Source organism: Nicotiana attenuata, chromosome 3, assembly GCF_001879085.1.
Source record: "Nicotiana attenuata strain UT chromosome 3, NIATTr2, whole genome shotgun sequence".
Lineage (NCBI taxonomy): Eukaryota > Viridiplantae > Streptophyta > Magnoliopsida > Solanales > Solanaceae > Nicotiana > Nicotiana attenuata.
In genome coordinates, this window is record NC_031991.1 from 3,012,021 (window position 1) to 3,029,138 (window position 17,118).

Here is a 17,118-nt window from a genome sequence, read left to right on the forward strand (position 1 = left end):
CCCAATTAGGACATTTTGGTTTTACAAATAGAATGTGCGTAAGCTAGATTGCACTACAAATGAGTTTAACTCGAGTATCTTTACATATGATACATAAAATTAAATATACAATTCGAAATCTAGTTCTCGACGGATTTAATCAACTATGATAAGAAAATACACGTTAACTTAATTCATTTATGTCACAACCAAACTCAAAATCCATTTTATTGAAGCAATCTTCACAAATTAAGTAGTAGAGAAAAAGGAAAAGAATAGGCCCATCCTCAAGGGTGCTAAGTATCAAGGAGTACACAAAGAAAAGAGGGAAATAGAAATAAACCTAAACTGAGTGCATCACAAGTGTTACTAGTTTTTTCTTGGGGTGCAAAATGTAATAATCGAAACTTTCAGTGGGAAGGTAGAAAATCACCAATTCATAATTTTTCAGAAGTCTTTATCAGAAAACGAGGGTCACTACTATCGGCGACTGAAGCAAAACATCGCCCGTAGTATTTCGTTACTGCCAAATCGTAGATTACTCGGCAGACAAAAAGGTAAAATTTGAGCTTCATTTTTTGTTCTGTTGTGTCCTTTGTTCATTATAATTGCATTTTTTTTTTCTGTTTTCGCTTCCTAATTTGTATAATTGTTTATTATTAAATGAAATCGACTCGAATAGAGCTAAATGGATATAGAGGATTTGTATAGTCAATCAAACTAGTTTCTTGGGGATTGAGGCGTAGTTTGTTGATTGATTGACTGAATGATATATTTAACCTTTTACTATTAATTTCTGTCAGATCTTGTTCCTTGAAATTGTAGATAAGCACAAAATTACACACTTAGGCATGTGTTCAGGAGATTGAATTTGTTGTAGGTTTATATGTTGTGCTTTTGGTGTGGGAGGTGATTAGGGTTTTCGGTTTATTGGTTTGACTTAGCGATGACTGATGATGTTCAACTTTGATCTGTGAGATAGAATTGGAACTAGCTAGGAAACCATCAGCTCTCATTTTTTGATAGCTGTGGTGTCCGGACCATCTTGCTCGCACATAATTCCATGGTAATTGGTATATCTGCTACCTTCCTCCAGCAAGTAACTGTGTCACCAAGGCTTAGACCGATGGAAAGTAATCACCTTTTTTTTGCCTTCGCTAGTCCACTGGGATTTGAACCTGAGGCCTCATGGTTCTAAACCCACCTCATTGACCACTAGGCCACACACTTGGGTGATAAATATCAGCTCTCATGTTAGCCCCTGGGGCTTAGTTCAAGTGGCAAAATATTGAGGGATTTGTGAGTCAGGTCACAGGTTTGAGCTTCGCATCATGCGAACTAGGCTTGGTATTTAAGTGATGAAGGGTAGAAGGGCGGGCGCATTATCTTTGAGTTTTAAAGGCTGCGGTTGGTCCAAAGGGTTAGCCCCAGACGTTACGTCAAAAAATATCAGCTTTCATTTTGTGGGGTTTTAGAGAAATTACTTGTAGTTTGTCAATGAAACCACGAAAAATTGTTGTTTTTTCTTGTGTGCATTAGAATACCAATGATTATGTGCAATTAAATAGATGAAATTCTTGGACTAGCTCGTTTTCATTTGGTTGGGAAAAAAAATATTCATGGAAATTTTGAGGTAGGCCCAAAATAGAGTAAGATAGATATAGATGATTCATAAAGATGGGATTGAGGCTCTGTTGATTGTTTGATTGAAACTTTGGAGTTGAGTCTCAACTTTGTTCTTATTAGGCAGAGTCATTCTAGGTCTACACATGTGAGAGCGTGACCTTTTGATCAAAAGCCTCATTTGATCCTGAATTAGATTGCTGAATCCCTAACATTTTGCTGTTTTTCTGAGGGAAATGGCAGGCAATATTTTGAACCTTTTTCAGGCTAGATCTTTCACTGGTCCTATTTTTGTAAGTCCATGGAATAAAATGGTAATAGATTTTATGTGATGTTGTTTTTTAAATTGAAAGAATTACAAAATGAGGGGTTTATGTCTGGTCCCCTTTTACGTAAATATAAGAATCCATTGGTACAACTCCGAGACAATCTGTATAAGAAAGTCCATCAAGCCTCCAGAAATCTAACCAACTTCTATATAATTGGGTATCTCCACTTTGCACCAACAATGTAAAAGAAAAGGTGAACTTTTGGCCCGCGACAATGGATTCTCAACCCTTCATTTATTTTTTAGCTACTTCTGTCCTTAATAACTAATAAATACAAAAGGGTGTGACCTTCCCAGCTACTTTCTGCCTGCCTCCAAGTTTCCATCATCCTCCAGTGTGCTAGGGTGGGAGTATGCCTGCTCTGTTAGCTGGTTAAATGTTTGATTTTATTTTCATTGTTGCTGTGTTTAGGACTTTCTTGGTATTGATGGCATCCAAAATTCAGCAACTGCAATCTAAGGCATGTCAAGCTTCACAGTTTCTTGCTAAGCATGGTACTGGCTACTACAAACAGTTGCTGGAGCAGAACAAACAGTATATTGTGGATCCACCTACTGTTGAAAAATGCAATGAATTGTCCAAGCAGTTGCTCTACACTCGTCTTGCTAGGTTATACTCTCTTCAGCCTAATTACTTGATATCTGTTGCTAAGCATTTAGGATAGTAGATTCACTGATGCACCACATTGGTCTATTTTAATTTTTCACTGATGCACAGTATTTTTTTTTTTTTTTTTTTTTTTTTTTTTTTTCTTATAGTTCTTTTTGATTTGATATGGTTTTTAAGTGAAAGGTTTTGTGCATGATAATGGCATTAAATGTTTTTAGGTGCGTGTCAAACGAAGTAAATAATATAGCCATAGTCGTAATCTCATGTTAAAAAGCACAACATAGATTATTATTCACAGACATAATCGTAAAATTCTCTTCTTTAAGATTATTATAGGCGATTCCCTATTAAGAAAAGATTATTATAGGCAATTCTATGCTCCATAATAAAATGTTATTATGTGAACTTATCATTCCGCATGTAATGCAACCAAATATGGTGGCCAAAGACATCTTTAGTTGATATTGCTTTATTTAACCCTCCACGTGCCTCCCGTGTCTGAGATTTCAATGATCATTTTTATTCTAAGAGATCCAAGTGGAGTGGTATGCATCTTTACATTAGATACATTTTTAAGTAGCTTACTTGCCATTATGAGCGTCATTTGTTCTTTGATTATTGAACCTTTTTTACTCCCTCCAGCATCCCTGGCCGTTATGAGTCATTTTGGAAGGAAGTCGATTCTGTCAAGCACATATGGAGGAATAGAAAGGAATTGAAGGTTGAAGATGCAGGCATTGCTGCTTTGTTCGGCTTGGAGTGCTTTGCGTGGTATTGTGCTGGTGAGATAGTAGGAAGAGGATTTACATTCACTGGTTACTATGTCTGAGATATCAGTTTCCAAAAATTTGTTTGTTCAAATTGACAACTGTGAGGTCTCTCTTTTTATTAGTATGATTTGAGTGACAGTGAATTCATACCAGATTTTGTCTCCCAAAAAAGTTTTTGGATCCGTGAAATCAGTGTTTAAATTGATGCAATAATTTACTAATTCTCGCTCATCTTGTTCCCACTACAGTGGAGAGGCTTAGATTGAACTTTGTAATAGTAATTTTATCTGTTGAATGATACTGCTGCCTATGACAGTATCTTGTCTTTGTTAGTGTTCCTTTCGTCGATGTGTGGATACCTCTTGGTTCCATCAGTAGAAATAACAAACATTTTATACATAGAAAAAAAATGTTGTTGACGACTTTACAGCTGAGCTTATGTTGATTTAACTAATGTTTGATGTACTCTCTCATATCATCTGTATCCCTCTGAGCTACATGCTCTACAAGCTGAACTATCTTTTCTGGTAGGAACCACTGTATAAGTCGCCATTGTCTTCGATCCTCGTTCCCAGGACATACAACAGAACCTCCTAGTTGACATCGGTATCCATTGATAGGAAGGTATGGAGGTCGAGGATTAGGGTAGTAGAGTAGGTAGTTTAGAGTGTTCATAACAGTAGTATTGGCACGCAGTCTTGCTTTCTGAGAGTAGTAGGTTTTATGACTAACCATTGTTTTCTTTTACATTACTGTCTTGTTGTTTTTATTCGGCTTTTATATGGCTTTTTGGTACTGTCCCTTCTTGTTTATATTGTCATTAATGTGGTGCTTATGCTTCCTGAGTCGAGGGTCTATTGGAAACAGCCTCTCTATCCTCACAAGGTAGGAGTAATGTCTGCGTACACACTACCTTCCCCAGACCCCATGGTGTGGGATAATATTGGGTGTTGTTGTAATACTATATAGTATAAGTTTGTTCACTTCCTATATATTGGTTGACACAATGAAAACTAAATTCCAGTTCGCAGGATATCTAAAACAATGACATTTACAAATGTTATTGGAGAGGTTAAGCAACTAATCGAAACTGCGAACAGCCAGCTATGAAATTGAAATCGCCAAACCAAAATTATCCGCTTTTTTTTTTTCTTTTCTTTCATGGAAGTAGTTTATGAGAGTAACGAAGACTCAATTAGATATAAACAATAAGGGGTTGGTAAGATTCGAGCTCATAAACATCAGTTCTAATTGTGACTAGCTTGTTTTTATTTGGGCAAAATACAAAATTGACAGGTTGGCCGAAATTAATTGCATTAGGCAAAAAGTGTATAAAATATGTATATTATATGTATGTACTATAAATATATACAAAAAAATATACATTTTGTTGGCTATTGTTTTTGGGAACGACTAAAAATATACATTTCTTATTGAACTTTGTTGGTGTGGTTTTTATTTGGTGCTCGGTACACGCTTTAGCCCTGACTAATCCAAATTTATGTCGTGTAAGACCCATTAAAAAAAGGACGCGCTCAGTAGTAGAATTTTGGTCAATTGTCAGGGCTTGAACACTAAAAGTGTGCCGTTTCGAAAAGCTAAAACCAAAATTAGTGGCTATGAGGGCGAAACAACAGCTATTAAGAAATATTACTATTAGCCTATTAGGAAACTGCCAATTTCTATTAGAATTGTTAATATATAAGTGTTAGCAGTCAAAACTAAGAATAAGTGTTATAGTAAAACTAACAGCTTCAAAGATGGAGCATACAATAAACAGTATTATTAGCTCAACTTATGGGTAAATATGTATATTTGCATAATAGTTGGTAGGATATAACTTATAATCTATAAGTATTTGCTTTCAAACTTACAACACAATAATATCCCCACAGAGGCGGAGCCAGGATTTGAAGTTAATGGGTTCAAAATTCTATTCCTTCTAAGTTACTGGGTCCTAAATTAATAATTTGTACATATTCAATGAATTTTTAAGGACAAATATAGATTTTGAACCAAAGTTACTGGGTTCGACCGAACTCGTCAAAAGATCTAGCTCCGCCCCTGTATCCCTAGGAGCGTCAACATAACTTGAAAGGTTGGCTGTGAACTCAATTAAGATTTTCAGTTTCACGAATAGAACATGAGCAAGCCACATTGAACTAGCACTAATTAGTCTAACTCGAATAACTTGACATATAATATATATAAAGTGCATAAAATTACAAATCTATCCTAGAAAATAATTTAATCAACTATGATTAATAAATACATTGTAATTTATTTCAATTATTCAACAACCAATCCCAAAATCCACTTGATTGAAGCAATCTTCACAAACTAAGTAATAGAGAAAAAGGAAAACATTAGGTATATCGTCAAGGTTGCTAAGTATCAAAGAAATAATTAACCAGGTTATGATGGAGTGGCGAATACTCTTTCATCCTTAATTTAAAGGTTTCGAATTCAAGTTATGATATAAAGTCGCCTTTGTTAGGGAGCGTTTTAACTCCTAGACTACTCAACATGACCCCAGATACCGGACACCAAATGAGAAATCACAACACACACAAAATGGGAGTATAATAGTGGAGTAGTATATAAAGAAAAGAGGGAAATAGAAATAAACCTAAACTAAGTGCATCACAAGTGGACTACTAATTTTTTCTTGGGGTGCAAACTGTAATAATCACAACTTTCAGTGGGAAGGTAGAAAATCTCCGATTCACGATTTTAACAGAAGCCTCTATCAGAAAGCTAGGGTCACTGCTATCGGCGACTGAAGCAAAACATCGCCTGTAGTATTACTGCAAATCGCAGACGAAAGGTAATTGTCGAGCTCTATTTTTACTCTATTTTTCTCTTAATTAGTTTTATTTGACTTTTTTTTTCTGTTTTTTTCTTCCTTATTAGTACAATATATTTGTTATGAAATGAAATTGACTCGAATAGAGCAAAATGGATATAGATGATTCATATAATGGATTCGATTAGTTCAGGATTGAAGTGTAGTTGGTTGATTGATTAATTGGTTAATTTCAACGTTTTGCTAATCAGTTTCTGTCAGATCTCGTTTGGTATGATTATATAATAAAAGCACAAGATATACACTTAGGCACGTGTATAAGAGATTGAATTTGTTATAGGTTTATATGTTGTGTTTTTGGTGGTCAGAGGAAGATTCAGGATTTGAATTTTATTAGTTTGTAAATTTCGGATAGAGACCACAACTGCTAATAACTAGGGGTGTGCATTATTGGGATTAAAACTGAAAAACCAAACCGAACTGAACCGAGTTTAATTTGGATTAGTTTTTGGTTTGGTTTCGGATTGAGAGATTAATTTTTTTTATCATTAGTTTCTTGAATTTTGAAATCAAAAGAAACTAATCGTAACAAATTCTAGATGTCAAAGTAGCAAATATGTAAAAATTATCACAATTGAGTCTTAAAACTCAACTATTCGCCTGCCTGCAGATCTTTAATTGTTAAGTTGCTCATATCTAAAGCCTATTCCTTTTAAGTTAAAAGGGTCTGGATCACCTCAAGTACCAAATGCTCCCTTGCATCTCGACGTAGATCTTGATTGCTGCGACATGTTCTTATAAAATTTTGAAGGCTTGATTTTGTCCTTCACCCGTCTCCTAAATACAGAACACAAACATCTCCTCAGCAAGAACTTTGTGCTCAGTTTTTTTAATTTCTTTCCTCCAACTTGCATTAGTAATTTGTCACTATTTTTCCGGAGAGAAACTTTCTGGATTATGCACAATCATTTCCTTGTATCCAGTTCCACTGCAAAGACCGATATTATTTTCTTCATAGAAACTTAAAATAATCTTTATCTTGTTTTTTTTGTTGAATAAATCAAATAATGAGTTTAGTTTTTCTGGGTAGATGGAACAAATAGAATTAGTGTAATTTTAGAACGCACAAGGAAGCCATTGCGTGCTTCCATCGATGAAGGCTTAGATTTAACAGTGGGAAAAAAAAGTGCATAGGAGAGAATGCCCTTTGTAGCTATCTCTAAATTGGCACTGCAGCAGCAGCTGTGGGTGAGAGCTTTTGGACCTGAGAAGTTGAGACAACGGAAGGAAGAAAGATCAAATAAAAGGAAGAAAGTGATTATATCCCAGCCTTTAAATTTTAATTGGACACATGGCTTGAATTTAAAGTACCATTGAGAAGTATTGGAGGATTTGGTACTGGATGGGATCTCATATAATGGTATAGGGTGTAGGCCGAAGGTATTGGGTTTGACTGAACCCATAGCTTAAAATGTGGATCAAACCCTGTTTATGGGAGCTGATAAGGGTTTTGGTTTATTGGTTTGACTCAGCTATGACTGATGATATTCAGTCTGATCTGTGAGATAGAATAGGAACTAGCTAGGAAAACATCAGCTTTTATTTGAAGGGGTTTGAGAGAAATTACTTGTAGTTTGTCAACTAAACTACCGGGAAAAAACTATCTTTTTTCTTGTGCACATTAGAATACCGATAAAATCTATGCTTTTTCGGTCTTTTAGCCTCATCCCATGCTAGTAGAAAATATGGATCACTTCTAGTGCTTTTCATTTTTATTTTTATTTTGTGTGATGTTGGCCAGATAAATTTAAATGTGGAACATGGTCAGTAAGGATTCGCATAGCCGACTCTAACTTGTTTGGGACGGAGGCATAGTTCTATTAGAATTCCAATGATTATATGCTTGGACTTGCCAGTTTTTAGCAGTGTCCCTGGTTTTTGTCTGATTTGTCTGGGAAAAAAATATTCAAGGAAATTTAAAATTGGGCCCGAAATAGAGTAAAATAGATACAGATATTCATATAGATGTGCTTGAGGCTCAGTTGATTGATTATTTGAAGAAAATTTTGGAGTTGGAGACTCAACTATGTTCTTAGTTTTAGATCATTTAAAACAGACTACAGAAATAAAGTTGATCTATGTAAAGTCATTCTAGGTTTACGCATATGAGAGCATGGTATTTTGGTTTACTCATGTTCAAAACTACTTGATCAAAAGGCTCATTCGATTCCGAATTAGATTGCTAAATGGCTAACCTTTTGCTCTTTTTTATGAGGGAAGTGGCAACTGGCATGCTATATTTTGATCCTTTTTCACGCTAGATCTTTACTGTTACCTGTTTTTGTAAGTCTCTGGAACAAAATGGTAATAGTTTTTATGTGGCATTCTTTTAAATTGAAAAAAGTTGCAAAACTGGCTTTGGGGTGGGGTGGGGTGGGGTGGGGTGGGGGGTGTCTGGTCCCTTATTTTAGGATAATTATAAGAATCCATTTGTACAACTCCGAGACAATCAGTATAAGAAAGTCCATCAAGCCCGCCAGAAATCTGACCAACTTCTATATAATTGGGTATCTCCACTTTGCACCAACAATGTAGGAGAAAGGAAGAACATTTGGCCCACAATGGATTCTCAATCCTTCATTTTTTTTAATTTACTTCTCTACATTATAACCAAAAATACATTCCCAGCTACTTTCTACCTGCCTCCTAGTTTCCATTGTATCCTCCAGTGTGCTAGAGAGGGAGTATGTCTGCTCTGTTAGCTGGTTAGATGTTTGATTTTATTTCCTTTATTGTTGGGTCCAGGACTTTCTTGGTATTGATGGCATCCAAGATTCAGCAACTGCAATCTAAGGCATGTCAAGCTTCACAGTTTCTTGCTAAGCATGGTACTGGCTACTACAAACAGTTGCTGGAGCAGAACAAACAGTATATTGTGGAGCCACCTACTGTTGAAAAATGCAATGAATTGTCCAAGCAGTTGCTCTACACTCGTCTTGCCAGGTTATACTTCAGCCTAATTACTTGGTATCTGTTGCTAAACTTTTAGGATTAGTCATTGTGTTACTGTGACGAGCAGGCCACTATCTGCTTGGACTTGTGTTGAAATTTGCACTTGAAAACCAGTATGAGTAGTTTTGGTTCCTTCAGTGATGGATTAGGTACACCACATTGCTTTATTTTCACTGATGCATGATAGATTCTATTTTTGTGTACTATGGAACTGCATCTTATAGTTGTTTTGATTTGATATGTGCATAAAATGATTTTGGTGTCTGTCAAACCAAGTAAATGATATAGCCATAGTCATAATCTCGTGTGAAAAGCACAAAGTAAACTATTATTTATAGACATAATCATAAAATTCTCTTGTTAAATATTATTATAGACAATTACCTATAGAAGCAAAATTTATAGGCAATTCTATGCTCTATGATAAAATGTTATTATGTGAACTACTACATAAAAAATGTTACTCCGTTATGTGAACCGATCATTCCGCATGTAATGCTGCCAAATATGGCCAAAGACTATTAATTGATGTGCTTTATTTTAACCCCCATGTGCCTCCCCTGGCTGTGTTTTTTATGATCATTTTTCTTCTAATTAAGCCAAGTGGAGTGGTATGCATCTTTACGTAACCAATATCTACGGGTAGTCTATTGTCCATTATGAGTTGCTTACTTGCTTTTGTTCTTGATCATTTGAACATTTTTCACTTCCTCCAGCATCCCTGGCCGTTATGAGTCATTTTGGAAGGAAGTCGATTCTGTGAAGCACATGTGGAGGAATAGAAAGGAATTGAAGGTTGAAGATGCAGGCATTGCAGCTTTGTTCGGCTTGGAGTGCTTTGCATGGTATTGTGCTGGTGAGATAGTAGGAAGAGGATTTACATTCACTGGTTACTATGTCTGAGTATCAGTTTCCAAAAACTTGTTTGCGCAAATTGACAATTGTAAGGTCTCTTTTTATTAGGATGATTTGAGTAACAGGGAATACATACAAGATTTTGTTTCCCAAGAAAGTTTCCTGGTTTTGGGAAATCAGTGTTTAAATTGATGCAATAAATTGCTCCTTTTTTGGTCTTCTCATTCCCACTTCAGTGGAGAGGCTTAGACTGAACTTTGTAATACTAACTCTATTTTGAGTGATACTGCTGCATATGACAGTACACTGCCTTTGTTAGTGTTCCTTTTGTCGATATGCGGAGCAGCTGACCCACCATACCTCTTGGACTTGGTTCCATCAATAGAAATAACAAATCATTTATACATAGTAAACAGTGTATTTATTGACTTTACAGCTTTCAAGCTTTTTTTCCACTATACAAATCTGGTTTGTCTGAGCTAAAACTCCAGTCTCATATTCTTATAGCTATCTCCTCTTTTATCATCTGTGTCCGTCAATACTTGGGAGTTCCAGATTATGCCTTTGTTCGGGTCCGTTTTGTTACAGTTACTGAGCTGCATGCCTTACTAGCTGAACTATCTTTTCATCAACGTTCCTCACGCCCCTCCACTTCCACTACAACCAAAGCTCGATCTCAGGCTTTGTTAAGAAAGCAGACTGAGTCATAACTCAACTTCAAAAGTTAATTTATGAGGTGATGATTATCTTAGATGTCACGAGTTTGACATCATTTCATTCCTTCCATCAATGTTGGAACACTTAAACGCACTTTTGATTCTCCGCCATATCACGACTTGAACCTTAGGATGCCCCGAGTTACCTTTTTGCATGAGACTTCCCAATTAAGAGGAATCAGATATAGTTTGTAAGAGAATTCAATCTTTGTCTCTTTATATTTCGTCCATATCTACCTCATCCTCAACTTTCCTCTTATTCATTCCTCTTAGATGTTTCTTATTCCTTTCTTTTCAATCTTTTCTGTTTGCTTGTTCGATTGAGAAGTGGAATTGTTGGGTTGCTGTCAGAGGCGGATCTATGCTTGGCGAAGAGAGGTCACCGGACCCGTTAACTTTGCAAACTTCTAAATATATAATTTTATATATGTTGAAAACAGTAATATATTTTGGTTGAAATCTTACTAGTTGAGCAATTCGCTCTTGTTCAGAATTCGGTTTGATATAGTTGCTTGATAATCACATCACATTCAAGTAATATAAGAACATAGAAAGAATACAGGTTGATTTCTACCTCTTTATAGTTCTATATGGCATGTCTAGATAGTTCAATACAAAACTCTCTTTTCACAAAATATGGGTAGTCACCAACTCATTATGCACGCAGGCTGGAAAAGGAAAAGAAAAAGTGCAGATTCTTTAAGCTAATGAAGAATGATATTTCACAAACTTTTAATTTGATTATTCCATTTTGGAGTAATCAACTTGCCCGGCAGGCCAGGATCATGTTTAGTGATACAGAAATGGCACCACCTTCAAATCCTGGGTTTGTCTACATTAATATTGCTGTTATAGTAGGTTGGTTTTGAGGAAGTCGGCCGAAGTTGCCAACAGATGAAGGGATGTTAGGGTGGAGAAAAACTATATGCATTGAAAAGATTATAAACTGTGAGTTTTCCCTTTTAAGGATAGAAGAATCTTATTCATTTTCATGTGCTATTATTGTTTCTTCCATTACCATATTCTTTCTTTCTTCATCATCTTATTCAAATTAAATTGTACTTGGAGTATTATTTTTAATCACTATTGTAACATTATAAATATGTACATTATTACTTATATTGAGATTGTTGACTCGTAGTAATGACCAAGAACATAATAAAAGTGAAACAAATCCCCTAGCTTCCTTTAGCCTATTGAAATGCTACGTACTACCAAGAAGGTCTGACTTATAATTGACAAGGTAGAGCTGCAAAGGACCAAACATTTTGGTTTGAAATCTTCTCGGAATAGTGATAGCATTTTATTATTCCCTAATTTTTAAACCATTTTTACTTTATTATTCCCTAATTTTTAAACCATTTTTACTGGGTACCTTCGGGCGATAGTGAATAACTTATAGCAGTAATTTAAAGCTTCACAACTATTTATGTATATGTAATAGTACTATTTGACTAGATACGGAATTTAATAAAGAAATAAAAACTTTTGAATTTTGTTGTTTTAAACTTGTCATAATATTTGTAAAGTTATTTGAAACTTCAAGTTTTAAACATGCCATAAATTTGTGTTTCTACAAGCTTGTTATTTATAGTATAATAAAAAGTTTGCGTTAAGTTTTTAAGTTAGAACACACTAGGATCACATTAAAATAAAACAGAGGGAGTAACTTTTTACTATAGTCAAACATTTTAAATAGAAGGTAAAATGGAAAACATACAGGTTATCCTTTTGAATATCATAAATTTTTGTTTTCCCGCATAATAGATTATATATAAAACAGGAAATAGATATAGGTCGAGAAAAAAAGATTTTGGGGCGTTCCGAGAATCGAACTCGGGACCTCTCGCACCCAAAGCGAGAATCATACCACTAGACCAAACGCCCTTGTTGGAAAGTGCGCCTAGAAACGTTATATCACCTTTTGTTTCTCTCCCTTTTTGTCTCTCCTCTCCTGCGAAATGATAAGGGATCGCTAAAACAGAAGAATGATTCAGCTGCTAAGGATATTCTTATGAAACGTCCATATCTCTTGTTTTCTTAGTTCTCTTTGTAGTTGTTTGTTTGTCAATTTGGTCTAGTGAATCTAGGGGTGGCAAATGAACGGGTCGGATCGGGACGTAAGCTAGCCAAAATTTTGGGTAATGCAAAAAAGGATAAATTATTCGACCCGACCTATGTTTAATACGTATAAAAAACGGGTTAACCGGCGTATAATATGGATATCTATATTATCCATGGCTTCTTAATGATGATCATTTTATGGAGAATTCCTAGTCTCCTAAATTTGAGTAACCGCCAATTGAGGCTTTACAAATGTAAAAGTTAAACTCATTCCATTGGTTATCCATTTTCTAAGTGGATATTATGGTCTTTATTCATATTTGACCCGTCTTTAAAAAGTTCATTATCTAACCTATTTTTAATGAATAATATGGGTGAATAATTGCTTTTTTATCCATTTTGTCACCACTAACTGCACCTGTCAATAGTACTTTTATAGAGCATACCCTTATTAGTAGTTTACCAGCGTAGCGCTTCTCACTATACTAATAAGAAAACAGTAAAGGATTCTTGATCCTGAAAACGATGTCGAGACACAGAAATGAGCCACCCTCTTACGGTTTGTACGTAAATAGGCCTGGAAAATACAATACGCACTAAGACACTAGAAGAGTTTATTTTTTATTGGATCCGGCTCAAGGTCCAGGCTACTCTTGCTTTAGGCCCCAAAAAATTTGAGGTTTTCAAAAGGAAAATTTTATTTCTATACACTACATGAAACTTTATTACAAAAAATGTCCTTGTTTACAATATTACCCGTCCTGAACCTACAAAATCTATACAAAGCATTTAAAATGGAATCTTTTCTGTTGTAACATTCCTTTTTTAGGAGCGAGAATTTGGGTTAGTAAAGGATTCTACGAGATTTTTTGCAACGCATTAGTCGCCATTAATTAAGCCTGAAATTATTCCGTTTCTCTCACAATTTCGATACTCTGTTTTCCGAATACTCTATTTTTCACTGTATATTCTGGTTTCACAAGCAAAATTGAATCAATTATCTACAATTGTGCTGAATCACGCGTAATAATGTCGAAAATAGCTATTATGCTTCAGCTAAATGGTAATTGGAATAGCTTTGGGAGATTTCCATATCGACGGAATTGTAATCAGCGAAGATGCAACTTATAGCCAATTGATTTCTACAATCGCAGAGCATCAAATGATCGATACATCAGAAAAAATAATCGAAACCAAATACATTGTCAACGAACATTGTCCGCCAATGGAAATTAGGAACGACATGGGAGTTCGAGTATACATGGAGACGAAAAAGGAAAACAAAAGCTTAGGAATGTATCCGCTATGTATAACAGTGCGGGATTTCGATTTGGAATGCAATATCTCTATTTCGAATGCAATTGTAGGTTTGATCTGTTATACCAATGGTGAATTTGTTTATATCTCATGTGTTCTAGAATTTTTCTACAATATTTCTACAAAACAACTACATAACATGTATAGATCAAAATAAGTATTGAATTTCATTTGTTCTACAATTTTTCTACAATATTACCCTAAATAAAAACTACATAACATGTGTATATCAATTGTTACGAATATGTGAGTTTTGAATTTCATTGTTCTACAATTATTCTACAAAATATCTACAATATATATCATAACTGTATTTAGCTTTAATTGATTGCAGGTTCATCTGGTACACTGAAGTTGATTGATATGCCAACATCTTTGGCGATAGTGGAATATGAAAGTATAATTATAACAGAAAATACACCAACTGCTATTGAAGTAGGCCAAGTATACAAAGACAAACAAACAATTACTAATGCAATGAAGCACTATTTTGTCATGAACAAGTTCCAGTTTAGGGTGAAAAGGTCTAGTGCTAGAAGGTAAGAACAATTCAATAGACAAAAATCATGTCTTTGTTTAATTTGTAGTTTATTTTTTTTTTAGTGTTTGTAATATATTTGCATACAAATTGTAGATAATTTATAGTTTTTTTATATATAAATTATTAAATACAAGATTTTCATGATTAAACAACCTATTTTTGTGTATCTACATTTTTCATATTTTAAATTATTTTTATTCTGTAGCTACTGTCTGCTATGTGTTGGGGAAGATTATACTTGGCACTTCAAGTCCACCAGCATAAATGATTCGGCAATGTTTAAGGTTCGAAAATTCAACAGCTTGCACACATGCTCTTTGATGGACAATACATACATACAATGCAAACCTACTGCCATGGTAGTGAGTAGCAGGGTTATACCAAATTATGCTGATCCTAAGACAGTTTACACACCAAAAGACATACAAACTAACATGTTGTCTGAACACGGCGTGAACTTAACATACATGCAAGCTTGGAGAGCAATTTGGAATTTTTGAGAGGTCACCCTGCTGACTCCTACAGTCGATTGCCTAGTTATTTGTATATTCTGGAGAAGACTTATCCGGGGTCGGTAGTTAAATTAAAGAAGACCGACGATGACTGTTTCTTGTATGCATTTGTTGCGATTAGTACGTCAATAAATGGTTGGAAATATTGTAGGCCAGTTGTAGTAGTTGATGGAACCTTCTTGAAGTCAGCATACATGGGAATAATGCTAACAACTAGCACAATGGATACAGCAGGTATTGTAGATTTATTGTAGATATATTGTAGAAAATTTGCTGTTTGTATGTATTTTTCTTTATCTACAATTTTATGATGGAAATTGAATTCCTTTTTGCCACATATGATAGGTAGCACATTACCACTAGCATATGCTGTTGTTGATTCAGAAAATGACGCATCATGGAAGTGGTTTTTTGAGCAATTCAAACATGCATATGGTGAAAAACCAAATATGTGTGTTGTTTCTGATAGAAATGAGAGTATCTTAAAGGCAACATCTATTGTTTATACTGGAATGCCACATTATTCTTGCATGAGGCATATTTGGACAAATATAAGGTCAAAGTTCAAGAAAGGTCATCTAAAGTAAAGCGAATTATACTTTGCCACGACACGATCATACACGCTTGATGAATTTAATGAAAGAATGTCAAAGATTGAAGAGATCGACACGCGTGTTAAAGCATATTTATACGAAATTGACTATCACAGATGGTCTCGAGTACATGCTACGGTGAACAGAACTTGGACTATGACATCAAACATTGCAGAGTCATTGAATGCGGTAACAAGAGATGCAAGAGAGCTGCCGATAGTAGAACTATTAGAGTACATGAGGACTCTTCTTGAACGTTGGACTAATGAAAAGTTATTGAAAGCAAAGGGTACATTCACATACCTTGGGTTTAAATACAACAAAGAGTTGGAGGACAACAGAACATTGTCGCAGAAGCTTAAAGTAAGCTATATCCAATAACATCTGATCAATTATTGCATCAAACTAAAATATTAACAGATATTGTAGATACATTGTTGAATAATTGTAGTTATTTTGTATATGTTGCTGATAATTTGTTGTGTGTTTGTAATGTAATTGTAGGTGAGGGCTTCAACAGATTACATCCATAGAGTGCTAGATGGTGTGAGGCGCTATATTGTTTGTCTTGAAAATAAGAGATGTAGTTGTGGACAATTCCAGCTTGATGAACTTCCTTGTGCACATGCTTTGACTGCTTTAAAGCACAAGAATGAGTCTTATGAAAGATATTGTTCTCCTTATTACACGAGGGAGAGCCTCTTGCATACTTATGAAGTACCAGTAGACTCGCTGCCTGATGAAAGCAAATGGAATGTGCCACAACATATAGCTGAAGAAGTTGTAAATCTACCTACCGGGAAAAGACACCCAGGAAGACCTCAAAAATAAAGATACAAAACACATGATGAAGTAAATGCAAAGAAGTACAAGATTTCATGTGGCAACTGCGGAATAGAAGGGCATAACAAAAGATCTTGCAAGAATGCTCCCAAGAAGAAATAAAATTTGATATAGTCAACAGATTTTTGATAAAAAGTGTTGAGGTGTTCAGGAGAATTATAGTTGAGGTGTAATTGTGTTGATAAATTGAGTAAAGACTGTTTCCTATAATGAAATATTTTTAACTCTTAATGTGGTTGGTTTGAATTTGTTTTGTTTAATTACTGAGTGTATTGAGTTCAGACTTTCATAACTTGATTGGATTATGAATGATTTGTATCTATAATACACAATTTTTTAATTATCTATAGCGCAAATCATTAGTGAATAATGATTCTTACAAGCTATCTACAAAAAATCTACAAAATAACTACATAATCTGGCGTTGACAGAATAACTACATAATAATTAAGTTTTAAAGGAGTTTTATGCTAACAATAATGAGATCAAGTACTAATAACTTTCAACCAATCAAGATAAAAACAACAGAACGTTTCCTATTGTTAGCAC

The 17,118-nt window shown here is 34.8% G+C and overlaps 3 protein-coding genes and 1 non-coding gene across 4 annotated transcripts; 3 read left to right on the plus strand and 1 right to left on the minus strand.

The window, feature by feature from the left end:
• LOC109223203 lies at positions 427–3,737 on the plus strand. The gene is made up of 3 exons (XM_019387421.1): positions 427–536; positions 2,343–2,540; positions 3,183–3,737. Exons 2-3 carry the CDS (start codon positions 2,359–2,361, stop codon positions 3,367–3,369), a joined length of 369 nt encoding a protein of 122 aa, XP_019242966.1. The 5' UTR covers positions 427–536; positions 2,343–2,358; the 3' UTR covers positions 3,370–3,737.
• Positions 6,029–10,317, plus strand: LOC109223204. The gene is made up of 3 exons (XM_019387422.1): positions 6,029–6,137; positions 8,922–9,119; positions 9,845–10,317. Exons 2-3 carry the CDS (start codon positions 8,938–8,940, stop codon positions 10,029–10,031), a joined length of 369 nt encoding a protein of 122 aa, XP_019242967.1. The 5' UTR covers positions 6,029–6,137; positions 8,922–8,937; the 3' UTR covers positions 10,032–10,317.
• On the minus strand, positions 12,515–12,586 carry TRNAP-UGG. The gene has a single exon. It is a non-coding gene; the product is annotated as a tRNA-Pro (tRNA).
• On the plus strand, positions 15,778–16,557 carry LOC109224133. The gene is made up of 2 exons (XM_019388722.1): positions 15,778–16,089; positions 16,231–16,557. Exons 1-2 carry the CDS (start codon positions 15,778–15,780, stop codon positions 16,555–16,557), a joined length of 639 nt encoding a protein of 212 aa, XP_019244267.1.

Bases quoted from the DNA above. Each gene is read 5' to 3' on its own strand.
- LOC109224133 (XM_019388722.1), top strand. From the start codon at position 15,778: ATGTCAAAGATTGAAGAGATCGACACGCGTGTTAAAGCATATTTATAC. The intron at 16,090-16,230 runs GTAAGCTATATC...ATGTAATTGTAG, and splicing joins CATTGTCGCAGAAGCTTAAA to GTGAGGGCTTCAACAGATTA.
- LOC109223203 (XM_019387421.1), top strand. From the start codon at position 2,359: ATGGCATCCAAAATTCAGCAACTGCAATCTAAGGCATGTCAAGCTTCA. The intron at 2,541-3,182 runs GTTATACTCTCT...TACTCCCTCCAG, and splicing joins CTCTACACTCGTCTTGCTAG to CATCCCTGGCCGTTATGAGT.
- LOC109223204 (XM_019387422.1), top strand. From the start codon at position 8,938: ATGGCATCCAAGATTCAGCAACTGCAATCTAAGGCATGTCAAGCTTCA. The intron at 9,120-9,844 runs GTTATACTTCAG...CACTTCCTCCAG, and splicing joins CTCTACACTCGTCTTGCCAG to CATCCCTGGCCGTTATGAGT.